Source organism: Hyperoodon ampullatus, assembly GCF_949752795.1.
Source record: "Hyperoodon ampullatus genome assembly, chromosome: 2".
In the NCBI taxonomy this organism is placed as follows: Eukaryota; Metazoa; Chordata; class Mammalia; order Artiodactyla; family Ziphiidae; genus Hyperoodon; species Hyperoodon ampullatus.
Genome location: NC_136915.1, coordinates 54,404,693 through 54,432,241, shown reverse-complemented (window position 1 = coordinate 54,432,241; position 27,549 = coordinate 54,404,693). Strand labels below are relative to the sequence as shown.

At 33.3% G+C, this 27,549-nt stretch overlaps 2 protein-coding genes across 10 annotated transcripts in view; one reads left to right on the top strand and one right to left on the bottom strand.

The window, feature by feature from the left end:
* The window catches only part of DOCK7 (dedicator of cytokinesis 7), a gene marked incomplete at its 5' end in the record, with an annotated part of 199,434 nt that overhangs the window by 68,808 nt on the left and 103,077 nt on the right, over positions 1-27,549 (top strand). For all 9 annotated transcript variants that reach the window (XM_079728572.1, XM_079728574.1, XM_079728571.1 and 6 more), the window contains 4 exons: positions 18,675-18,792; positions 22,029-22,099; positions 25,894-26,032; positions 26,970-27,071. In XM_079728572.1, the coding sequence (XP_079584698.1) occupies positions 18,675-18,792; positions 22,029-22,099; positions 25,894-26,032; positions 26,970-27,071 (430 nt within the window). The remainder of the gene's footprint in view (positions 1-18,674; positions 18,793-22,028; positions 22,100-25,893; positions 26,033-26,969; positions 27,072-27,549) is intronic.
* Positions 25-7,871, bottom strand: ANGPTL3 (angiopoietin like 3; the record flags this gene model as incomplete). The annotated part of the gene is made up of 7 exons (XM_079728575.1): positions 25-209; positions 578-844; positions 2,458-2,553; positions 2,982-3,095; positions 4,088-4,202; positions 6,621-6,731; positions 7,377-7,871. The coding sequence occupies 7 exons, from the start codon at positions 7,869-7,871 to the stop codon at positions 25-27; spliced, it is 1,383 nt and encodes a 460-aa protein (XP_079584701.1).

The following is a 27,549-nucleotide window of genomic DNA, read 5'->3' as shown; positions in this document are numbered from 1 at the left end:
ATTGACTTTTTAATTTGTCTCAGTTCATTCAGAATTTTCTGAATCTGTTGGGCGGATCAACATTTTGGTTGATTTGATAGAGTATAACCTTCCATTTTGAGTCTTCCAGCATATTCCTCTTCTCCTCTCTGGCTTAGATTTTGCTTTTGGCTTGTTATATTTACCATTTAGGTTGTTTTCCCCACATACATCATGGCACCACCAACCTCCTAAAAAGGATAGATACGCACTTTAATAGATACAAACTCATACGTAGTTACTGTTATTATAGTTCCCCAGTGAGTATATCTTCATTTCTTATAAACATGACAGTGTTGTATACATATATTCCAATTTAAAAGAATTTATACAAGTCTCATATACCTGACTAAAAATAAAATATCTGAGAAAGGTTAGAGGTAAAATACATACTCAAACTAGAATCAAATTAACACTTACGTTGAGACGTTTACCTATAGAGAAAATGTTTATATTGGATTCAGATTTTGAAGAGTTGACATTGAAAGATATTAGCTATTACTTTGGGAAGATATTTTGAAGCTTTGAAAATAAAGTATTTATATTAGGAACAGGTTACCTGAATTACTTTCTGGACAGTTGAAGTGTCCTTTTGCTTTGTGATCCCAAGTAGAAAACATCAAATCTTTGTGCTCCGGGAGTGCGTTGGGGACATTGCCAGCAATCTCAACCAGATGTAGTGTATAGTTGGTTTCATGATCTCCCAAGTGAAAAGAATATTCAATATAATGCTTGTTGTCTTTCCAATCTTCTAGCTCAATTCGTAAGATATGGTTAGATTGCTTTACTAGGGAGTATATCTTCTCTAGACCCAACCAAAATTCTCCTGAAAAGAAAAGTTGTGAAAATCTGTGGATTGTTAACTGCAGATTAAGCAGCGACTATTTTTCTTGAGTGTTCTTTTTTTTTTTTTTGGTATAAGTAGATTAGATGTTTTAGTCTTGAATCCCTTGGTTATTTTAGAGTCTCGTAAAATATTTCTTTTTAAAACAATTTTATTGAAGATAGTTATGTTAAAATAGTAACAGGTGTTAAAATACAACAAGTGTTAAAATAGTAATAGGCCTACCTAAAGTCTGATTATACTTTCTAAAATGGATATTATCAGGCATATTTCACAGGTGAAACGTGTTAGACTATTATAAGTACTTTTAGGGCTAGTCATTGGTAAAATATTATCTAACTTCTGGGTCCTTAAATGTACTGGTTTTACTGTCAGCTGTTTATTAATATGAATATACTATCAAGAGATTTGTTAAGAATTTCCAGAGACTTGTATAATAATATAATTTTCCTCAAATATAATCTTGGCCTTTGATATTTGCTTGATATATATGTTTTCTTTGTAGAAAAAGAAGGAAATAAATTTTAAAAAACATTTTAAAAAGCATAATTTTTAATAACTTTTCTCTATAATTAAAAAATTTTATTTGGAATTAAAAACATAACATATTGTAAATACAAATAGATCTCTCTGATTATCACAATTACTCTCTCTTTAATTATCCCTTTTATTAAAGCATTTAAGGAAAAAAAAGTCAAAATTTCCTTACTGCTGTTGAATTTGTAGATTTCCTTTTAAGAATTGCAAAATACAAATGGCTTACTTTCTTGTAGAAATAAGTGAGTACTCTAGATTTTCATTCTCAGAAGAAGATTTGGAGCTACAAAACATATCACTGATTCTACCTTTTAGTTAGGGATTTAATTGGTAGTTTGAATACAGAATTGTTTAAATGATCAAGTAGTACTGAATGTTTAAAAATTCGATATAATAATGGATGTTATCCACTTTATTTATGAGTACATGTACATCACTCATGGATTTTTATAATGTGCTTTTTGGATTTTAAACCTCTGTCATTTATTTTTATTTTGCTTATTTTATTTTTTACCTTATTTTGTGATCAAAATATAATAATTTTCATTGAATTAAACTAAATTTATTTTAAACCACACATTGTATAGTATACATTTATTATATTTAAATAATTGAAATCTAAACATTTTGTACTGTACATCTGACAGCTTCCTTGTGCCTTCCAACTTCCAAATAGTTCATATCTAAAATGTTAATAAGAAAGTAGAATGACCAGTGATAAGGATGGTTTTCTTTGTAGCCCATTCATAGCATTTAGTACTTATTTGAAGCACTTAGCACTTAATCAAATTTATCTTTGATAATTATAATTATGACAATTAGAAGCCATCCAATTAAATTGTGATAAGTATACATAGAACAGACATGTAATTGTGAAAAGTATAATTCAAATAAAGACACTTGTAATAAGTTCAGTACTTACAAATGTGTAGTTATTTGTTAATAATTTATATGAAGGCTGGGAGTGTTTCTCATTCGTTGTTGTATTTCTAATGCCCAGTCTGTAATAAGCTCTTAATAAATATTTTTAAGTTAACCATTGAATGAAGTCAGCTTACCATCAAGCCTCCCAAAACCATATTTGTAGTTTTCCCAAGTTTCATTGAAGTTTTGTGATCCATCTATTCGGTGTTGAATTAATGTCCATGAACTACCTGAATATAATGAACAGATGGTTTATTTTCAGTAGACTGATGCTGATAGTTGTAACAAAATGCGTTTTTTTGTTTGGTTTTAATTGGTGGCTGTACAAGTAGTTATTAATGTTGTTATGGTAATAACATTTTATTATTTATTATGAACCCAAGAAGTTAAGTGAAGAGCAACTAATGAATTTGTCTTAATAAACTTATTGACAAAGGTCATTTTAGATTATTTTATAGAAAAAGATGGAGAATATTGAGTAAATGCCTGAGTAAATACATAAACAAGACAAATATAAGTACTAGATCTGTATAACTACTTGTGTGATATATATTTCATTTTATATGTATTCAGAACAAAAATAACAGGAATAGCCTTACTAATAGGTAGTGAGTAACCTGAGCTAGCTACTATCTAGTTTCTCTTAGGCTCGTTTTACCTGATTTAACATCACAGTAGACATTGAAAACTTGAGAGTTGCTGGGTCTAATGGAATAGATGCCACTTGTATGTTCACCTCTATTATAAATGATGGTACAATCAGCAGGAATGTCTAGAATCAACAAAATGTTATTACATAAGATACAGTAATAAAGAATGATATCTTTAGAGCTTGAGATTTTACTTGACATTTTATGGAGTTGTGGTGACTGTAGCCTTCAGTCTTTTTCAGTAATGTGTTATTGAAAAGGTACTTTATGCTAAAGCATTTTTATTAGATGGCATGTTATGCAAAGAATATCAAAATAGTTATTACCAAACTGATTTATTTTTAAGAAAAGTGACAAAATTAGAATTTTAAACACTTTTTCCCCTTAGATCTAGGAAAAACATAAAATACCACATATGAGATGTTAGTATAGTGCTTGGTGTATAGCAGGTAGTCAACAGATATATGAGGAAGGAGTGAACGTACATAGAGGAAACTAACAGAGAACTTTTTTCCTCTATGAATTACATTAAAAATAAATGTGTTTTCAAACTATATCTTTTTTTAAAGCTTGGGTAGGAATGGAGACTTTGTTCCCCCATCTTTTTATTTTTCTTATGGAAAGTAGAAACATTGAAGAGAGTGCCATAATCTTTTCATCTGTATTCAACAGTTGTTAACACTTTGCCATATTTGCTTTATAAACACAAATACATACAAATATGTATTTTCCTGTGCTATTTGAAAGGAATTTGCAAACATCATGCCCCTTAACCCCTTAGATATTTTGGCATGCATCTCTTAAACATGAGATTATTCTCTTACGTAACTATAATACCATCATTACATCTAAGAAAATTAATAATAATTTTATATTATCTAATATCAAGTCTATATTTATATTTCCCTGATTGTCTTAAGAATGTTTTATAGGGTTTAAAAAAATCACCAGGATCCAATTTAGGTTGACACATTATATTTGTTGGATTTATCTCTTTATTCTCTTTTAGTTAGTCTAGAACAGGCCCTGAGAATAGAGATTTTTGATGGAAATGTCAAAGAAGAAAAATTTGACGATATTAGTTTCAAGAAGGAAACCCACCAAATTATCTTACCATCATGTTCTACATTTTTTGTTTCATTCAAGTGAAGAGACGGAGTAGTTCTTGGTGCTCTTGGTTTAGAAGAAAGAGAATTTTCTGTGGATTCTTGAATACCAGTTCTTCTTAACTGATAAAAGAATATAAATCTACTTTTAAAAATGATACTGAGTATACAATTAGGGGAAATGTGAGTTCATAATATGTTATTGTTTTCGATGTTAAGAGGAATAAGCAATGCTATACATATTATACAGACTTCCTGTTCTCAAAATATTTAATCAGGCACATAAAGAGTTCAAAAAAATAGAGCAAGACAAGGCAAAAAACAGAAATTGATTAAAAAACAGTAAGATCAAAGGCAGAGACTTTACTTAGAATATTTTAATATGTTCTATTTATTTATATGAATGTAATATATATTCTGTTCAGTGACACAGGCAGAGTTTCATAATTCTCAGTTGTAGGTCTTAAGACCTAGCACATATTTTGAACAAGGCTGCTTTCTTGATAGTTTTTGACATGTAATCATATCTGTAAAGGTAATAAATTGACAGATTTCATTGTCTGTTGTGCTGGGTTTGCAATTTATTGACCGATAGCTTTTCTTATTGATGGGTTGAGAAGAGCAGAGTATGTAAGGTGTTATTAGTGTTAGTTTTTTGATGTCAGCATAAGTGGCATTTCCTAGGATATAATGCATAAAGATCCGTTGTAAAGTTCACTTACTGGATGTTAGTCTTTTCTACTAAGTAACTGTGATCTTGCGGTACGCGGGCCTCTCACTGTTATGGCCTCTCCTGTTGCGGAGTACAGGCTCTGGACGCTCAGGCTCAGGGGCCATGGTTTACGGGCCCAGCCGCTCCGCGGCATGTGGGATCTTCCCGGACCGGGGCACGAACCTGTGTCCCCTGCATCGGCAGGCGGACTCTCAACCGCTGCGCCACCAGGGAAGCCCGTAACTGTGATCTTATAGTAACTGAACTTTACAGTTTTGGTTTCTTAATTTAAATTTAAATAAGTTGGGTCAGATGATTTAAGGCTTCTTCCAACTTAGAATTCATTGTTGAATTCTTCATACCTTTTTTATTAGACAGGATATATATTATTTTATAATAGTGACATTTTGCTTTTGTGAGCAGGTTCATTTACTCATAATAAAAGATACAGGAAAAGAATTAGAAAATTAACATATAGTAAGAAGGAAATTATGGAAATCAAAACTAGCTGGCAAAAACCCCTTTTTGGACAATTAGCAAAAATAACCTACTAAAATTATGAGTCATAAAATTACTGAAACATAATGTGTTTATTTGGTGGACATTGGTAATATTTGTTTTATAGTTCTTGGCATCTATTTTTTTAATACCAGTTTCTTCAGGTCTGTATTATTTCTGAAACTTTCCTGAACAGCTGTTTAGTAGTATTATTACTAATTAATATTTTTGAACTCTGGTACTGTATATTGGAAATCTTAGATTTTGGCATAGCTTTATTCCAAACACGTATCTACCTTGCTCACCTAGCCAGTTATTTACATTGTAGATTAATTATATCATTGGGTATTAAACTTTAATTATTAGACATATGGCTTTGAATAATATTAATCATAGTAAGTTTTTATTGACTTCTTTGTGCTAAATGTGACATTACCTTTATTAACATGTATTTATTAAGTGCCTACTGTGTTTCAGACAGAGTTCTGTATTTTGGAGCTATAGCAATTTAAAAAAATAGAAGAAACTTTCTGTACTTATGGAGCTTACATTCTAGTGCAGGGACAGACAAGATGAATAACTCAAATATGTATTATGTTAAATAGGAATAAGTGTTAAGGAAGAAAAGAGAGTAATGAAGGAGGTAGCAGGTTTCAAGCATGAGTGTAGGGGATTATAATTTCTGATTAAGTTATCTGGGAAGGCTTCTTTGAGAATTTTGTATTTGAGAAAGACCTAAAGTGAGTAAGAGTGGGCCCATGCAGATACCAGGGTGAAGAGCATTCCAGACAGAGAGCAACAAGGGCAAAGACCCTGAGATAGCAGCCTGTTTGATGTGTTTGTGTAACAGTAAAAAGGCCAGTATGACTAGAGTACAGGAGATGAAGTCAGTGAGATGATTAAGAGTCATCTGGGTCTTATGGGCCACTACGAGTGAGACCGGAAGCCATGGTGCAGTGTTGAACAAAGAGAGAAATAGTCTAATTTAAATTTTAATTGAATCTCTTTGGCTGCTATATTGAGAATATACTTTGCATGAATTAATTCTTTTTTTTCTCACAACAGTCCTGTAAGGTTCTTTTACTATCTACATAGAGTACATGAGGAAATGGAGAAGGGGTTAAGTAATTTATTCAAGGTCACACAAAAGTTTTAGAGCCAAAATTCAACCCCAGGTAGTTATTAGCTTCAGAGCCTGCAAACCTAATGATCATGCTGATGTGATCCTTTTATTCACTATCCAACTATAATTATTTTAAATAATTTTAGGGTCCAGTGTTTTCATAAATTTTATGTAAAAGATTGGACATACTATTAAAATATTGACTTACCTGATTTTCTATTTCTTTTATTTGACTATGCTGTTGATTTAATTGTCTGTATTGTTCTTCCACGATCTGAAGAAGATCTTTGATGCTATTATCTTGCTGTTCTACAAAAGTCTGGACATAGATTATAGGTTGGTTAGAAGTTTCTTTCTTTTTTGTTAAATTAGACTTTTTTATTTCCTATAACACTATCACAATCTAATTTTTTAAACTAATACTGGATTAGAAAAATGATATTGGCAAACCTTTTGCACTTGTATTCTTTCACATAGTACATACTTTAGTTTTTGTGTTTTATTTAAAATGTACCATCTCTAAAATCTGATTTCCTGAACTTTAAACTACTTCATTAAATGAAAAAAACCCCCAGTATTTTAATATCTTTTCCATTAACTGTATTACTTTTATATATTTTAAGGATGGGAGAATAGTACACAAGTTATATTCCTTTAGCTTTTTAGTTGCCTCCAGTAATTTGCAATAGTATAATAATTTAGTGTTCTAAATTTCATTGCTTAACTGTCATGTAATTTTCATCTGAAATGCAAAGTTTAGTTATTTTCATAAATAATGTTAGGGAAACAAAAACCAACTTGAAATTATAATGGGAAAATTTATTTCCTGGAGTCTTTTTTTCATGAGAAAAATACAGTGTTTCAGCAGTTCAACAGAGTATTTCAAGTAGCATGTTTTAAAATATATTTTTTTAAAGATCCACATTGAAAACATAATCATGAACCCTTTTTGTTTTATACTTACTTTGAGTGAAATTATTTCCGGGTGTTCCTGAATTTCAGGTTGATTTTTAATTAAATTGGTTAATTGGTCCTCCAGGTATCTCACTTTTTGTTGAAGTAGAATTTTTTCTTCAAGGAGACTTTCAAGTTTTGAGTTGAGTTCAAGTGACATGTTCTTTACTTCTTCATTTATGACTTGCAGTCTGGATGTAGTTCTTCTAAGTTCCTTTTCTTCTTCTTTGATTTCATTGGTTTGCAGTGATAAGTCATAAAAAGACTGATCAAATATGTTGAGTTTTTGAAATATGTCATTAATTTGGCCCTTAGTCTTATGAACAAAGTCTTTAAGACCATGTCCTAACTGAAGTAGGCCATTGGCTAAAATTTTTACATCATCTAACATAGCAAATCTTGATTTTGGCTCTGGAGATACAGAATCAAATGATGAATAATCTTGGTCAATTCTGGAAGAAATAACTAGAGGAGCAATAAAAAGAAAGAGCTTAATAGTGTACATTTTTATCCTAATTATTCACTTTAAAACGATTTGGAATTCGTTTTTTTCCTGTGAGCATACCTAGACTTCTGAACTCTCTATATAACACTATTTGCCACATAAACAGTAAGGTTGGCAGGTGAATATAGTTAATCATTAAGCTGTTTAAACTTGTATGAATGTAACCTTCCACATTGAGTTAGATCAATGCTAAATGAAGTCAAAGAAATGAACAAAGAATTTAATAGGTCATTTAAAATGGTTATTGTATTTAATTTTCCTGTATTATAAACTGTACTTTCAGTGTTATGAGATCTACCTGTTTTTAAAAGCTCATTTTAATTTATCATGATTTTTAAAGAGATTTACAATACCAAATTCTTTTGATAAATTTTTGATAAATGATAAATTCATCATTAAAGTTGAGGAAAAATTAATGAATTAAGTATACATTTTCCAAATTGTATTTTAGTTTTTTTTGGAAACAGTGATCGATTAAAAAAAAATGCCTTCTCTGTGAAGCCTTCCTCCACATCTGCAGGTGGTGTTAAATGCTGCATTCCCATGGTACTCTGTATAAGCTAACATATGATTATATATTCCTTATTATTTGTCATTGTAATTATTTGTTAGTATATCTTTTTGCTTCAGATAATCTATCTAAATCATATTTGTATGTTATCATAAAATCCCGTACATTAAAAGATATTTCATCCTTTTTCTCTGTTATAGTCTATGTCTCTATATTCTAGCCTCCTCTTTTCCGTGTGCCCACTGTAAGACCAATAGATTATGTGGTTTTCTAAGGTCAACCAGAATTAAATATTGGGTTGACCAAAAGAAAGGTTTGTTCGTTTTTTTCCATAAGATGGCTCTAGTAGCACTTAGTTGTCTTTAACTTCATTCAAAACAATTTTGTTAGATTGTATGTGATAGCTGTCGTATCAGTGTGCATTTAAAAAAAGACTTACAAAATTGGTGAACTTTTGTGTAGCCATTTTAATATTGAAGATGGAAGAAAAAGCAACATTTTTGGCATATTATGCTTTATTGTTTCAAGAAAGGTAAAAATGCAGCTGAAATGCATAAAAAGATTTGTGCAGTGTATGGAGAAGGTGCTGTGGCTGATCGAACATGTCAAAAGTAGTTTGCGAAGTTTTGTGCTGGAGATTTCTCACTGGACGATGCTGCACGGTCGGGTAGACCAGTTGAAGTTGGTAGCGATCAAATCGAGACATTAATTGAGAACAATCAACCTTATACCACACGGGAGATAGCCAACATAGACAAAACATCCAAATCAAGCATTGAAAATCATATGCACTGGCTTGGTTATGTTCATCACTTTGGTGTTTGGGTTCCACATAAGTTAAGTGAAAAACAACCTTCTTGACTGTATTTCTGCATGTGCTTCTCTACTGAAACGTAATGGAAATGTTCTGTATTTAAAACAAATTGTGATGGGCAATGAAAAGTGGATACTGTACAATAATGTGGAACGGAAGAGATCGTGGGGCAAGCGAAATAAACCACTACCAAACACAGCAAAGGCTGGTCTTTATCCAAAGAAGGTGATATTGTGTATATGGTGGGATTGGAAGGGAGTCCTCTATTATGAGCTCCCTCCGGAAAACCAAACAATTAACTCCAGCAAGTACTGCTCCCAGTTAGACCAACTGAAAGCAGCACTCAACAAAAAGCATCCAGAATTAGTCAACAGAAAACGCATAATATTCCATAAGGATAACGCGAGACTGTATGTTTCTTTGATGACCAGGCAAAAACTGTTAAGCTTGGCTGGGAGGTTCTGATTCATCCACCATATTCACCAGACATTGCACCTTTGGATTTCCATTTATTTCAGTCTTTACAGAATTCTCTTAATGGAAAAATTTTCAATCCCCTGGAAGACTGTAAAGGGCACCTGGAACAGTTCTTCGCTCAAAAGTTTTGGGAAGATGGAATTATGAAGTTACCTTAAAATGGCAGAAGGTAGTGGAACAAAAGAGTGAATGCATTGTTCAATAAAGTTCTTGGTGAAAATGAAGAATGTGTCTTTTATTTTTTTTTATAAACCAAAGGCACTTTTTGGCCAACCCAATACTTACAGTGTCAGAAACTATTTGCCCATTATAAGTTTTTCTAAAGTTTGTGTGCTTGGTAACAATATTCATGATCTAATTTAACAAAACCAAAAAATTAATAGTATGATTAAAAATAATGTTCCACTGTGCTTCTAACTTAGTGTTAAAAGGAAAAATACTAAATGTTTTAGTTAAATTATAAGTGATTATTTTTCTTGAGTGTTCATATTAAGAACTTTTTTTGAGAAAATAATAAATACTTTTAAAATGCCTTATCTTGACAAATTAATATAGTAAAATTGTTAAGAGTGTGGTCTTTGGAATCAGATTATGGTCTGGTCCAGAAGCCAGATCTAGCTATCCTGCCTTAGATAAGTTACTTAACATTCCCACACCTCAGTCTCCTCTTCTGTAAGCTGGGTATTTTTTAGTACCTACTTAAGGAGAAGCAAAAGAAGTAATATGTGTAAAGTACTTAGAACAGTGTCTGGCAAATAGGAAGTACTCAAAATGTTAGTTATTATATCCATGAAATGACCTTTTAATTTGTGTGTGTGTATGTGTGTGTGATTAGCCATATCTAAATGAAATTTTTCATAAATGCAATAGCTCTTTTGCAAAGGGAAAAGTTTTAACATAATGAATTTCAGTTTAAATGGTAAATTATCAAGCAAAACTTTACTAAATTTCTCATTTCCAAATTTCCGTTCTTAGAAATGCTTCTTCCTGGAGTAAAACAGAGACCCTTTCTTTTGATGATTTAGGTTTAAGGGCTTTTGGATAGAACAGTTGCAGTAGATGTAGTAAACCACAGTGGTTAAGAGTTTGATTCTGGAGAGAGACTGGATGAATTGGAATCCTGGCTGTGCTGTTCTTCAGCTCTGTGAAATTACTTAACTTTTCTGTACCTTGGTCAAATTACTTAGCTTTTCTGACCTCTGTTTTCTTGTCTATCAAGTGAAGATAATATCTACTTTATAGAGTTATATAAAGACTAAAAATATTTTAAAGCACTTAGAGCACTACCTAGTGTTTAGTAAACACTATACAGTATTATGTATTAGTATTCTTTTGTAATTAAAAAGGCAATGCACTTATGTAATATTGTTGTAATATTTTATTGGTAAATATTATCTAGTCTTAGGTTAAGATGACATAAATTGGGAAGTTTTGCTAGAGTCTGGGTTTTCTGAGGTTTGGTCTCTTGGACCTTGATAAGTACAAGGAATTATGTCTTTTGTTTAGCCTGTGTATACTTTTTCTAAGTGTCCAGTACAGAACCACATAAATATTTCTGTTTGTAAGAGAAATATAGAATGCAAGTAGATAAAAATATACAAATACTTCCACTAATGAAGAAGAAAAACAAAATAGTTTTCCTTATTCTTCATTTTCATCTTACCTTTACCACTGGTACATGTTATGGAATTATAGAAGTGTATGTTGAACTAGTGAAGGAATTTGAATTTCCTCCCTCTTTTTAAAAGAGATATGTTAGTGTTGTGATCATTGGTCCTGAAGGGCATATTTCGAAACTTCTCCTAACTAAGCTGTCCACTTTTCTGGCTTAAAACTATTGACCCTGATATTTCATCCATTTTCTAGTTGAGGGGGAATGGAGATGGGCCAGCTTCTTGTCTCTATTGTACTATAAGCTGTTCATTGGTAAGATCTATATCTGTTTTAAATTTATATCCTGTATAGCACTTTAGTACAATGCCTAACATGCTGGAGAAACCGTACATTTTTATTGAATGAGTAAGATAATGATAAAGTCTTAACATGGGAGTTTTTCAAACACAAAATTTGCATATAATAGATACGCCTTTTTGATATAGGAGGTTCTTTTCAGAGAAAGGAATTTGAAAAGTATTCCCTTCCAGTGCATGAAAGTAACTAGACATTAATACCAAAGAAAGGCTGTGTGAAGGAATTTCCTTCTATTTGGTTACTCTGCTGGAGTATTGACACTTTTTGCACAATTTATGTATTTCCTCACATGTAACACTAAAAGATAGATTAGAGGCAGCGGTTGCATATTCTTGGTTTATAGTATATTGTCTCTGGGTAGAAATATCTGGATAATTTTTTTTCTTACCATAGTTTGACATGTTATTGAATATAATTAAAATAAATAATTTGCCTAATTACAAGCTGTGGAAGAGTGTCAACATGGGAAATGTAATGAAAGTAGTAATTTTGTAAATGATTTTTACATCTAGCTTTTAATGCCCCCGTCTGAGTACACATTGTTAAAGGCAGAATCTAATCTTTGCTTGAACTTGTGCCTGTTTAAATAGAACCCTGATGAGATGTAACCAGTAATGTTACAATAACTTAAAATTTTTATGCCAAAGAAAATAAGAAACTAAGCAAAATTAAGACCTAATTTAAGAATTCCTAGTTTCAAAGAACTAACATACAAAATTTCTTAGCTGCATAGAATTTTAGGACATTTGGGAGCTTTGTTTGAATTCTAAGTAAAGCAAAGTCCCTTATCCTCCCCCAGGTTGTGCAATCTTATGGAGATTTGAGTTCCAAACAAAACACAAGGCATTTTGGGTCTGTTGAATATAGTATCACTAGTAATTTCTTCCTTTTAAACTGTGGTCATTTGTTTTTGAATTAATATATTCGGTAGAAAGATTCTAAAAGTAACTGAGAAAAGCATATTTATAAATAGAAATATTTATAGTAACTAAACAATAATGCCAGAGTAATATCAATACATTAGCTCCCTTTTCCTCTCTTTGTCCAGAACAGCACTGTCCAATGGAAATATAGTGTGAGCTATATGTGTAAAAAACTGAAAAGAAACAAGTGAAATTAATTTTAATAGTATGTTTTGTTTAATCCAAATCTAGTATGTATTTTATACTTTCAGGATATCTCAGTTAGAACAGGTACACATCAAGTACTCTATAGTCTCACTAGACCATATTATTGGACAGCAGAGGTCCAGAAGATGAGTGACCTTCGAAGGAATCATTTTATTTATCTTAGCTTTTTTCTCATGTTCACTATTAATAAATGTTAATTTGTTATTTTGAAAGTATTTATTGTGGAAACTCAGATATTTGAAAAACCTATAAAAAATAAAAATGCTGACTCTTCCCTATTAACATTTTGGGGTCTATCATACCAGTTCCCTTGGATGACTACCTAAATGTAATTTTTTTTTAACACAAATGGGAGTGTGTTATGTATAACTTGTGTTATATATATAAATTGATTCAAGACCATAACATTTTAAAATTTATTTTCATATGAGTGCCTATAGATTTACCATATCCTTTTAAATGGCTGCACAATCTTTTATTATATGGATGCACCTTAATTTAATCATCTGCCTGTCAATGATCATTTCAGTTGCTTGCAATTTTCTGATTACAAACAATATGCATAGAAAAGGTGTTTATATTTGTGTATAGATATTTTCATATGATAAGTTCATAGATGTTAACTTTCAAAGTAGATTTCTCTTGTCAGATTATCCTTTAAAAGGATTGTGCCAATTTATATCCCTACCAAGAGTATACGAGAGTTCCTCTTTTCCCATGAATTTTTACCAATGCTTTAAATTGACAAAGACAAAAAATATTGATAAACCTAGTAGGCACATAAATCTAGTTTATTTTGCTGTCTGTCTTGCTCTCTTTGTGAATTACCTGAGAATTATCTAAGTCTCCCTCCCCCCATCAAACTCCGCACCCATTTTTTGTTTGTCTCTTTCTGAATAATTTTAGGAATTATTTACATGTGATGGATACTAACTCTTTGTCATGTGTGTAGAAGCAGTGTTCTTCCAATTTGTCCTTTGTCTTCCACTTGTATTTATGGTATCCCTTGCTCTGTAGAGGCTTTAAAATTTGTCTTTTATGATTTTTTGTGGATCATGCTCAGAAATGCCTTCCTCGGGCTTCCCTGGTGGCGCAGTGGTTGAGAGTCCGCCTGCCGATGCAGGGGACACGGGTTCGTGCCCTGGTCCGGGAACATCCCACGTGCCGCAGAGCACCTGGGCCCGTGAACCATGGCCGCTGAGCCTGCGCGTCCGGAGCCTGTGCTCCGCAACGGGAGAGACCACAACAGTGAGAGGCCCAAGTACCGCAAAAAAAAAAAAAAAAAAAAAAGAAATGCCTTCCTCACATATAAAATATGTTCTCTTTAAAGGTTTTCTAATACTTTTATGGTTTTATTTTTATTATTTAAAACTTTGATTTAATCTGGAATTTATTTTGAGGAGGTGGTGAAATATGAATTCAGCCTTAAAAAAGGTCAGTCAGCTATCTCAGCAACTCAACACTTTTCATTGATCTACCTTCTCTCTGCTGATTTAAAATTCCCCTGAAGGAGTATTATAAATGCACGGTAGGGCTTCCCTGGTGGCGCAGTGGTTGAGAGTCCGCCTGCCGATGCAGGGGAAGCGGGTTCGTGCCCCGGTCTGGGAGGATCCCACATGCCGCGGAGCGGCTGGGCCCGTGAGCCATGGCCGCTGAGCCTGCGCGTCCGGAGCCTGTGCTCCGCAATGGGAGAGGCCACAGCAGTGAGAGGCCCGCGTACCACAAAAAAAAAAAAAAAAAAAAAAAAATAAAAAAAAAAAAAAAAAAATAAATGCACGGTAAAGACTTACTGGGTTTATGTGGAAATTTATTAGTGGAGTTAGCAGTCAAATGAAAAAGAGTCTAGGCTAAACGCATGCCTTTCACCTTCATAGACAAGTTGAATTTAAAATTGTATTGCTTATATTAGAAATCAAGCATAGCTTAATGTTCAATTAATTCGCATTTCATATGAAAATTCAAACTCCAGAAGAGTTAAGTAACTAAATATTATGTGAGTTCTGTACTATTCATTCATTCATTCAATCAGTCATTTATTCATATGAGGAACTATTCTAGGCATTGGAAATATAGCAGTTAACTAGATTCGTAGGGTACTTGCCCTCATGGAATTTGGGCTTTATTTAAGGAGATACATAAACAAGAAATAATGTACAAACAAACAAGATAATTTAGGATTATCTTAAGCAGATTATTTAATAGTTGTGAATGGAATAACAAAGTGATGTTATGTGGGGAGGTAAAGTGAGGCTTTCTAAGAAAGATGGGAAGGGGCCAGTTATGTCCATATCCACAAAGCTAAAACAGTAGTAATCCAAATGCAGACATTGAGGGGTGGGGGAAGGCATGATGTGTTTTGCTTTTCTGTGTGTTTTGCATGTCTATCCTATTTGAAAATTTCTCACTGAAATTTATGGGCAGATTCTTTAGTTTCAAGTCCTCTTGTGGCCCCAGTGACATTCTGTGTTCATAGCATTTATCATACTACATTATAAGTATTTGCCTGTCTTATTCTCCCTCCAGACTGTGAGTTCTATGAAGTCAAGGACTTTGTCTTTTATCTCTATATTCTCAGTATCTAGTATACTGCATACTCAATAAATGTCACAATGAGGCATTATAAACATAATAAAGGCTGATCTGTTATCATGTGCTTTGGATCCTGTTCTCTCCCACCATTTCAGGAATCTTACATTCTTGTTCTAGTGTATGCAAACTCTGTCTCAACTAAATTCTTTTCATTAGGATTTAATCAAACTTAAACCTTTCCGATCTTAAAAAGCTTCCCAAATCCCTATGTTCTGTCTCCAACTATTGCATTATCTTTCTCCCATTCTCAGCTACACTCTTCAGAATTTCACTTATTTCATTTTCTTACCTCCTACTTACTCTTTAAACCTACTTTTGTCTGTTTTCAGCCTGAGATTTCCAGTGACTTTGAAGTTGCTAAATTCAGTTGACATTTTTCATTTCTTACCTCATTTGGTCTGTGAATGGCATTTGACACTTAACTCTTATAATTCTGCTTGTTATTTCTTCCTTGGGCTTCCTTGCCACTGTACTTTCATGGTTTTCCCTCTGTTTCTTTGTGGGTGCCTTATCAGTCTTTGTAGGCTCATCCTCTTCTGGATGACCACATAATCTTGAAGTTCCTTAAGACTCCTTTGTTGGAATAATACACAAAGAGAGTAATTAAGTGATATTCTAGTCCTCTTATAGTTGATGTCCTTGAGAATGGTTCTCAGCACAGGAAAAATGATATATAGGTGCAAGACAGAAAAGAATAAATAAAAACCTTGTATTCTTGAATTTGAATTTGGATTATCACTATGAACTCAGGATACATTTCATGTTAAAAGCATTTTCCCCTAACTCTTTCAACTTTAAAAGGCCTAGAAACAATGAATAACCCACAATGAGTGGCCTGGAAAAACATTACCCATTCAAAAACACCAACTCCTTGGAGAAGTGGCTGATTCCAGGTTTGGGAAGAAAGTGTACAAGAAGAGCCTGGAAGGTCTTCTCGTAACAGATAGTAAGAAGCCGTCAAAGACTATTATGACTGAATCAAAAGGAATCATGAGCCAGTTTGAATCGACCTTTTCACCTGTCAAAGATGGTACAATTTGAACACCAATAAAGATGATAACTGCAAAATATTGAAACCTGTTAATATGTTTGGTCCATGAGTTTATAAGTGATGCTTTTAAAAAAAGACACAGTTGATCCTTTTAGAGGAATGTAATGTACCAACTGATTATTTTGAAAACTGGCAGCTAATGGAAAAGGATCAAGCATTTATTCTTGCCTCTCATATAATGGCTCACTGGCAAAGCAAATAGTAGATAAGGAAAAGTGCTCTTCATAGAGATATTCCAGCTGTTAAATAAAGAAGCAATGATAGAATATCACCTTTTGGCAATCCTTAATGAGTTAATGGATTTAGGCATTGGTCATCATTGTCTACTAATTGCACAAAAAATGAAACAACAACCAAACATTTTCCTCCTGATAGAAGGACACAGTACCATTTATGAAGTGATCTTGCCACCAAAATTTGACCAAGGCTCTAGATTCAACTCTCAATTCATAGAAAACACAGAGGAACATGTTAAATGTCACTACAGTGTGCAGTCAGTAAAATCCAGCCTCTGGAAAAATCTACACAAAAATATCAATAATTCTTCTACAAATGTATTGCAAAGGGAGTAGATGAAAAGACTTCTCCATGATCAACTAAGTACCTGTCTGTTCCTCCCATAGCTTCTGCATACTTCGCTCACAACACAGCATTGTTTTGAAATGGTCTTGTTTATAGGTATTTCCGTGCCATTAGATGTGTGATATATTTTACCTCTTTTTATCTTCTTGTTTTTAACTTTTGACATTTTAATAATAATGTGTCTTGGTGTGGGTCTCTTTGAGTTCATCTTATTTGGAACTCTCTGAATTTCCTGGATCTGGATGTCTGTTTCCTTCCTCAGATTAGAGAAGTTTTCAGCCATTATTTCTTCACAGTTTTCCGTAAGTAGGTTAATGCCACTATACATCCTGCCCTGCAACCTTTTTTTCATCCAACATGCTGGGTATTTCTTTCTGCATTAATAAATACTGCTGCATATTGTCATTTTTGGGGACTCTGAAATGTATTCTTCTTTTAGTATATCTTAATTTAATTAATTAGTCCAGTACTGATGAACATGTTTCTTTATAATTATTTCCTAATATAAAAAATGTCATGAATTTCTTTGAACACAACCATTTGTACATATGTGCAGTTCTCTCCTTAGACTAGAGGTGGGTTTGTTGGGTCAAAGAGTATGTTCATTTAAAATTTCTATATTGCCCTACCACCTTCTAGAAAATTTAGACCTATTTTCATTGTCCTAGCAGTTGATGAGGAGGGTTTTATTATGCTTGAAGTCTTGTTCATCAGCTCTGAGCAAGCACTAGTTTTCAGGTAAAGTAACTCTCAATCTTTTTCTTTTTTTTTTTTTTAAGCCCTCTCTTTTGGTGCCTTTCCTTGAATTATTTCTCATCTCTCTGTTGGCAGCAGGGACTATTAAAGCTGTGTAAGATGCAACTGGACATGAAGTCAAATAATAGTAGAGTAATATGTGATTTTCTCATAGTAACTACCTAATACTGTTATACCTACCGTATTATCATATGTGTTTTTGAATAATAATGTAGAATATTATACCTCTTAAAACCTTGATCACATCTATACAAAAAGCCTGATTTCTAAATGTCATCCTATTTATATCTGCTTGGAGAAACTAAGATAATATTAGTACTGTCTTTTAACTTCTTAATAATGTTTCTGTTCATACATGTTTATTTCCCAGTAGCCTCTTCTAGAGGAAAGAACGTGCATTTTTTTTTTTTTTTCTTTTTGCGGTACGCGGGCCTCTCACTGTTGTGGCCTCTCCCGCTGCGGAGCACAGGCTCCGGACGCGCAGGCCCAGCGGCCATGGCTCACAGGCCTAGCCGCTCCGTGGCATGTGGGATCTTCCCGGACCGGGGCACGAACCCGTGTCCCCTGAATCGGTGGGCGGACTCTCAACCAGTGCGCCACCAGGGAAGCCCCAAGAACGTGCATTTTTAAGTCTGACTGAACTGTATTCTCATTTTGGCTTTGCCACTTATTTGATAGTATGTGAAAATCTCTTAACTTTTCTGGGCCTCAGTTCATCTGCAAAAGGGGGGTATATTTGATTGCTGTCTGTTTGAATGACTACTCTAAGGATCTAATCAAACATTGTATGTGAAAATAGCATAGTGTCTAGCAAATGCTAATAATTCAATATTTGTTCATCTATTTCTTTTGTGGTGTGTAGTAGTGATATATAGTGTTTTTAGATATGTATTCACTGTCATGTATACTATTGCCTTCACAGAAACCTTCTCTACATATACCCTCAGAGTCTCAATTTTGCCAACCGTCAAGGTTCTGCCAGAAATATAACCGTTAAAGTCCAGTTTATGTATGGGGAGGATCCTAGCAATGCCATGCCGGTAAGAAATGTTCTTTACATTTCCTATTCTTCATATACAGTTCAAATAGACCTTTTTTTGCAGGGGGAGGGTAATCACTTGGTTGGCAGCTCTAAACTGGAAATTAATGTGATCTTGCAAACAAAATTTCTGACTTCATTACTTCCTGTACAGGTAGTAATGAGTTTATTTGAAGTCTTATTTATTGAGGACTTGGTATATGTTAGGCACTCCCAGAGATACAAAGATGAATAAGGCATAATCTAGAGGATATTAAGAATACATAAAATTTTAAAATAATGAACTTCAGAAGAGGGCCAGATCAGAATCACCTAGGGTACTCTAACAGAGCAGATACCTCTTCTCTATTCTTCCATCTATGATCCTGATTCCCCGCCTTTAGAATGAAAGGCCAGGTAAGGGAGGTGGAAAGTGGTGGGTAGTGTTATAGGGTTGTGGTATAGTTTGAAAATGCTCCCCAGGTGATTCTAATTTGTATGATTCTTCCCATCTTTGTTGAGAAACTCTGGCAGTAGTTCTTAACTTTGGCTACATTTTACACTCACTTGGGAGCTTTTAAAAATACCAATGCCCAGACAATCTCATTCCAATTACATTATAATCTCTGGGGTGGGATACCAGGCAGATATCAGTATTTTTAAATCTCCCCAAAGGATTACATTTTGCAGCCAATATTTATAACCAAGGTATGTGCTAATTATTAGAAGATTGGTAGTATAGGGTTTCAAAGGTATAGGTGTTCAGAGGAAGGAGAGAATGCCTCAAAGGTGGTTAAAATGTTCATAGCAGTGGATCTGTCTAGACTGCGGGGAAAGGAGAGCAATTCAAGTTGGAGAATGTCCTTCAACAGAGGTAGAGTGGTGAGTTGCCAGTGAGCCAGAGCAATGCAAGATAAGTCAGGAATAGTAGATTGAGGCTAGATTGGGGAGGTTCTTGACTGCCCACATTGTCATTTAGGATTTGTGGGACACTAGTAAATTCAGGTTCCATGAAAGTAGATTTTCAATTTATGGAGTAGGAGCACATCTATCACTGTAGATGTTCAGCCTCTGAAAGAACCCTAGTGGAATGAAAATGTGCTAAGAACAGGTGCACTGTTTACAGAGTTTTATTTTAGCCTTCTATGGCAGTCATTTGAATCAAGTTCTTTTGATTTTCTACAATACTTACTAAGAAAACTATATATTTTCCTTTCCACTGTAGCCTCAGTTTCATCAACATTTATAGATCTTGATAGCAGCAAGCACAAATTATTCATCTTTGTATTCTTCTATGGCAGCTGTTCCAGATCCTTGCATGTAATACATGCTGAATAAATATTTGTTCAATAAATGTAGAATTTATTTTTGAGGTTTGGAATGAGCATTTCATGCTTTTTACTAGCTCTTCATTTCTGCCAAAGGAATGAATGTACTAATCATAGTCAATGAAAAGATGCTGGATTGTGAAAATAGATGGCTTCGTTATCCTATATGTGAATGGCCATATGAATTTGAGCTTATGACAAATGTAGTATATGTAAAATAATTTGTTTTTATTTTTTGCCTAACAAACTCTTCCTTGTCTTAGCATACATATAGCCTCCTCTACAGAGCCCCAGCTGCGTCCAGCCATATCGGCAGTTAGACCACTCCTTCTTTTGGTGCTACCTTAGTGTCTTCTCACTTCTTTTATGGGCTGTTTCATTTTATGGTTATATGCTTGTTTCTTTATCTCGACCACTAGACTGTGAGCTCCTTGAGGGCAAGGACCATGTCTTACTCATATCTGTATCTTGCCTATCATAGTGCTTGGGATAATTGATGCTCAGTCTATGTTGATGAATGATTAAAAATACATGTTAAATGGTCAAAGGAACACTTTCACTTTACATCATTGCATGTTATGAAAATAAGTTACTTTTTGAAAAACAATAGCTTCTCAGAGGGAAAAAAAGGTACTGCATTCCTTTCTCTTGTGTATTATTAGTGATATGAAAATATAATGCTTTTATGTTATGAGAGTGGCTAGTTTGAAATAATGTATAAACACAGATACATTGTATTTGCTTATTTTTTTAAAAATGAAGACTGTCCAAATGGATCTTAAGATAATATTTTGATCATACAATCTTGATATGATAAAATCATAAACTTCATAATTGTGGCACTGGAACAGCATTTTTATAAAAACATAGTAATGTAGTCTTAGAAATTGATGAAATTAGACATATACAGGAGAGTCATAATTATTACACTTTTGCATACCCTTAAAATAAAAGGACCTGCTTGAAATGTTGCAAAAAGAAACACAGATATCTGTTATTATGTTCTTTTTATTTAAGGATGGTGCAACTATAAGGAATAAAGTTTGTATAAGGAATAAGGAATAAACTTTGAGTTGTTTTACCAGTTGTGTGATAGAAGTGTGATGACATGTCCACATGCCTATTCATGCATGTGTAGAGATGACTGGCCAGACTTAAAAGTTTAATCTATGACTAGATAACATTGTAAACCTGTCACATAGTAATCATAGCTATGACCTTGACATCATTAAGCCATTTATGTAATCTGCTGCCCTTATTAACCATAGTATTGCTTGGTAGAATTCTAGAGGCAGATATACAAGACTGAATTATTTTACCTTTAAACCTTCTCCAAAGTATTGTAGTAGTATTGTATTTTTTTTTTTAATGTGGTGGATTTGGAAAAAAACAAACACATAAGTAAGAATATAAGAATGGAGCTCCTCTTCCATTTAGTAGCTTGCAGGGAGTACTGGAAGTTAAAGGGTACATAGCTTGACCTAAATTAGGGTATTTTAATATCATTTATAAATAATTTATATTTGACATTCAGAATGACTGTTGTTTTAGTGAAGAAGCCACCAATTTATATAGTAGATATATGCCACCATTCTAGGATCGTATTTCTTATGTAAATTCCAAATGATGTGCTACATCTAGATTTTAAAATGAATTCTTTACCTTCTTTAAGAAAAAGGAAAGAAATGTACCTTATTACCCAATAGATATAAATATAATGGATAGAAACTTTTTGAATGTTTGAATGTCAGATGGGTCTATAGTTGAAAAGAAATTTACAGTTAAGCAATGGACCTTATAGGCACATTGTTCTTCATTGGGCTTATTTTGCCCATTGTTCTCAGTTATTAAATCAGACAAATTCTTACATAGATTTGAAACATCCAGCATTTATTACAACAAAGTTTCAACATGCTGTTATTTGTTACAGGTAATCTTTGGTAAATCTAGCTGTTCAGAATTTTCAAAGGAAGCCTATACAGCCGTAGTATATCATAACAGGTACTGAATTCAAATATTTCTTTCAAAGTTTCTCACTTCTCAGTGGCATTGTTAGCACTCACGTTAGTGTGTTTACCAAATGCTTTGCTGCACTGGATGTGCAAATTCAAGACAGCTGACATCAAAGTTATAATTTTCAACCTGTAGATGCACATTCTCTCCGTAGACATCTCAAATATAAGACTATGCACAAAACATCTTTTCTGTCAAATTCTCTGATCCTTTCATTTTTATTATATTGTTATTGATTATCATTATGGCCTCTGGTCCTTTGGTCTTTCCCTGTTATTTTTACCTGACACTTTGTAGTTTTACTTAACTCTTTACTAAGCTTGCACTCATTAGTCAGTTAAATTGGTGCAACATCCAATAAATCTTCGACTCAGTGACTTTCCCTTTTACTTCTTTGGGAATTGATTGTTAACTCTGGATAAACTTTAACTTCTACTTTCTTTCCCCTCCTCCTCCCCCTCCTCCTCCTCTTCCTCCTGCCCTCCCTCCCCATCCCCCTCCTTCACCTCTCTCTCCCCCTTCTTTTGCTTTGATTATCGAATGCTACTGGAGAAAAAACACAAAATTGTGCCAATCAGGGCTGTCACAAATTGATGTTATTTTATCATATGATGGGGCTACAGTAATTTATTTTATCGTATTTTATCTTCTTTTGGCCCCTCTGTTCTTTGGTAAATTTTTTTGTCGTCACTTTTTTACCTTCTCTCCCATTTGGCAGTAGCTATTTTAAGCTTTTCTTCCCCTTTCTCTAGCTCCTACTTCTTTTCTGTTTGCTTTAACTCTTAGTGTTCCTACTTTATGAAGTTGATTGAAACCATCTAACTTGAGATCTATCAGCTTCTGTGCTCTTCACCTCAAATTGTCTCCATGCAGATCTGCCTTTCCTCTGTTTCAAAGGTGGTAATGGCCCACACCTTCCTCCGTGTGGATCTTTTCATCTCTGCTCTCAAAACGATCTTATCCAGGCTCTTCAGAATGTGACTCTATCAGTTATTCCTTTTCTTGCATCATCTTCTGTTTCATTGGCTCCATCTCTTATTGCCACAAAAGTTGTTTCCTATACTTAAAAAAAAGTCTTTCTTCAGTGCTGTTGTGTAGCATGTTTTTTCCTTACCCTCCTTAAAACTTTCTTCTTTCTCACCTTTATTTTATGGCCCTCTCTTGGTTTCCTTTTATCCCTTTGAACACTTTTTTTAAAAATAGTAATTATTCTAATTTTTCTTTTTCTTTAAAACATAGGCCTTCCACACAAAACACTAAAGTTTTGCCTTTATCCTTCTTTTTCTATAATATTCTTTCCCTAAATAATCTTATATGTATTTCCAGAGTTACATTCAATGAAAATACTACCACTTTTACCTTTATGTGGACTGTTCGCTGTTTATTTTCTCTCATAACTTTCTTTCTGAGATACAGATGTGTATTTTCAGTGGCCTTTTAGGCATATTCATTCGAGTGCCTGCTGCCTTCTCAATTTCCATGTATTTGTTCTTGACTCTCTTCCTAAGCCAATCTCTGTCTGACTCTTTATTTTTATTAATCGTACTACGATTTTTCCAGTTGCTCTGACTCAAATGTAAGACATTCTTGCCTTCCTTCTTATTTTGTCTAACATACAGTCATCTTTTACATCTTGATGATTGTATTTCTGCCTCATTACCAAGCATATCTTGTGCTGTCCTGTTTCTGGGCCTTTCTTGGATCTCTTTTCTGTTGTAATACTGATTCCCTCTAATTTAACTCCTACTCATACTTTAAGGCCCATATCATATATCTCTTCCTAAATGACAGTTCCCTGATCTAAAACTTGAAGTAATCAATTCAGCTCTGTTCTTGAAGCACTTAACCTTATATGCTGTATACCAGGGGTCAGCAGACTTTTCTAAAAAGGGCCAAATAGTATATATTTTAGGCCTTGTGTGCCATCTGGTCTCTTACAACTACTCAACCTTGCTGTTGTAGTGCAAAAGTAGCCATGTACAGTAAATTGCAAATAAATGGGCATGGCTGTCTTCCAATAAAATTTTATTTATGGACCCTGAAATTTGAATTTCATTTAATATCTCAAGTGAAATATTATTCTTTGGAATTTTTTTAAGCACTTAAAAATATAAAAATCATTTTTTAGTTTGTAGGCTATACAAATGAAGTAGTGGACTGGATTTGGCCTATGGCCATAGTTTGCCAACCCCTGCTTTATAGCATAGCTATTGATATATGTGTGTCTTACTTATATTTCTACTGAATTATATATTTTTGAGGGTTATTTTTCTTATGTCCATCTTTAAAACCACCACAAAAGTAACACAGTGCTTAGCCTAATGGTGGGTAATTAAAAATACTTGTTGATGAATAACTCGTAGATGTTTAATTTTCCATAAGAGCCTTTACATAACATGATTTCAGGAAAGAAATGAACTAAAGCACTAGAAGCCAGGAAAGATATTTATAAAGAAGGTTGTATTTTCTAAAAGTATCTCAGTTTGTGGCTAGGTCTTTATTTTGTTGCTCTTAGCATTAGTAGAATTAAAATGATACAGTCTAACATTACTAGTAAATTCAACTTTCTCATAATTCAGTGGTGACTAGTGAGATCAGTAATAAGATCTATAGCATCTTTTATTCACCAAAGTCATCAAATTCTCAGGTGGCTAGCATTAGCTACCTTTCTTACAGGTATTAAAAGCCTTATGCCACTTAATTTTTCTGTGATCAGATCTACACCTGTTAGCATTTTTGAGGCTTATTTGAGATGGAAGAATATTTGACGTATTTAGCATCAGAGAAAAATCGCTAACTGGTGGGATGGGCTTCACTTTAAAGGTAGTTGGAACTATATGGTTTGGATGTATTTTCATTGAATACAACAGAGAGATACTAACTGAATATGGAAGATGGGGATGCTAAGGTTCTATCCCTTTTAGGTCTATATCATAAATAGCAGCCATGCTATCTTATAAAAATGCTCTTAAGGCCCACTCTCAATGAATATTGAGATGCAAGTGCCATTGGTTTGATCAAATATGATAATTTGTTGTATTCCTTAGTAGCTGGGAGCCCTTCTAAATGGTGGGATGCATTGCAATTTGTGGGGATTCCCTGATTTTTTCTTTTCTTTTTTCTCTTTAACTTTTCCTCTTTTTTTTTGTTTTTTTTTGTAAAGCTGTCAGTCAGTACACAACTAGTCCATGTTTAGGTAACATTTATGGAATGATAGATATAAGACATTCCATAGAGAGCCCATCTTGATACCAAGTTGTCTAACGATTCCTTTTTTCTTTCTTTCTTTTTTTTTTTAACAAAAGGTTAATACAATTTAGTCTTACTATGAAGCTGTACTCCTATAAAAGAAAAATGTTTTTCTATGGTATGGTTATAAGATATACATTTATAAAAGCTCATATTATTTTTTTCTATGTAATATGTATCCACATTGGTTTATAAATATAGAAAGCCTTGCCCTAGTCTCTTCTCTTATACAGTTTCCAATCTAATGAAGATTTCAGCATCAAGGTGGCGATTATTAATGAATTTTCAAATAGTAGGATTACTCAACCCATTAATAAAAATGGGATGAGAAATTTCAGAAACAGTGGCAGCTCCCTCATCTGGAAGTAGGGGTTAGTTACTTGAGTTTGGAAATAAAAATATTTTGGACTAGGAGAAAAATTGAGCATGAATCCTGAAATTAATTTAAAAATTACTCAAACATACAAATGCAATAATTGTTTATTTTGAACACATTACTGACTATTGATGTTTTGTTTTGTTTTTGTATGAAGGTCTCCTGATTTTCATGAAGAAATCAAGGTTAAACTCCCTGCTACTTTAACTGATCATCATCACTTGCTTTTTACATTTTATCATGTTAGTTGTCAACAAAAACAAAATACTCCTCTTGAAACTCCTGTTGGATATACAGTAAGTATATTTTTGTTAAATATTTAGCCCTTTGATCTTAAAAATAGTTAACAATATTTAAGATAGTTGGTGTTCATTATTATTTGAGTATTCCTTATCTGATTCCCCATGTTCGTTAGGAAGGGTCATCATAACAAGAAAATGCTCAATACAGTTAACCAGTGTCATTAATTAACTAAGTAACATGTGTAAACACTTAGGTGTTATTCCTGATTATTGTATATTTACCCAACAGTACTGTGTAAATGTAACAGTTTTAAGGGTTCTTCGGAAGAAAATGGTTTGAATGTAAAATGATTAAAAGAGACGCTTGGCAATTAAAACCCTTTTTAATTGCCTTAATTAAAACGCCTGAGTATTTTTTGAAAATCATTACTATTGAATTACAAAAGTAAACCTAAGATGAATACATCATAGTGTGCTATCACAATTTTGTCAGAAAGGCATGCCTTCACCTAAAAGAGAAAAACTAACGTTTGATACATATCTTTTGTCTTCAGCTTATGACATGAATTTTTGCTAAATGTAAGAAAATAAGTTTATGTCATACTTTTTAGTTTTGTTTTCAACATTCTTATCTAATCAAATCTTTCTTTCCCTATTTACATTGACACTATTACCCCAGTTTAAAATTGATTCACTTTGTGGCCTTTTCTATTACCAACTTCCCCTTGGATAATGGGGACCTGCTATAGATTCAAGTATTGCATAGTTAGTTGGTAATAATGTTTTGGGGATCCTCCTTAAATATTGTTGGGGAAACTTCTTTAGATGAATTATGAAAACCTATTATTATTACCTACATAATTAAATCCCCTTGGTGTTTAGTGATGTGAAACGAATTTGGCTCATACCAAGTTCTTAAAACAGATTTTCCAAGTAATTACTTTTATAACAAACATATTTAAATTAATATTGTTTCCTTTTTATTTAAAAGTGGATACCGATGCTTCAGAATGGACGATTAAAGACTGGGCAGTTTTGCCTACCGGTCTCACTGGAAAAACCACCACAGGCTTATTCTGTACTGTCTCCTGAGGTCAGTTTCTCTCACACTGAAATTCTCCAGTTTGAATGAAATGGGCTTTTTATTACAAAGATAGTTTTCTCAAACTTGCTGTTTCTTTTCTCTCTAAGTATGTATATAGTGAAGTAATAATATTATTTTCCAAGGGACATTAGCAGCTTTGATGATGACATATGTGACTTGAAAGAAAAAAAACATTGGGAAAATCTCAATCAAGAATCAGTAGCCACTGTTCAAAAACCAAAGTGCCTTTTGAGAACGATTACATGATGATTACCAGTGTCTCTTAATGCTTTGACTACAACTGTTTGTAACCATTAATCTGAAATGTGTCTTGTGAATGTTCTCCTGGCGGCATTTATTTTTCATTATAGAACTTTAAAAGTTTTCACAAATAAATTTGTATTGTTTTTAATTAAAAAAAAAAAAAAGGCAATGTAAGGCTACCGCTCTGACCTCCTTTCTCACCATTCTCTGTCACTCTGCCCTG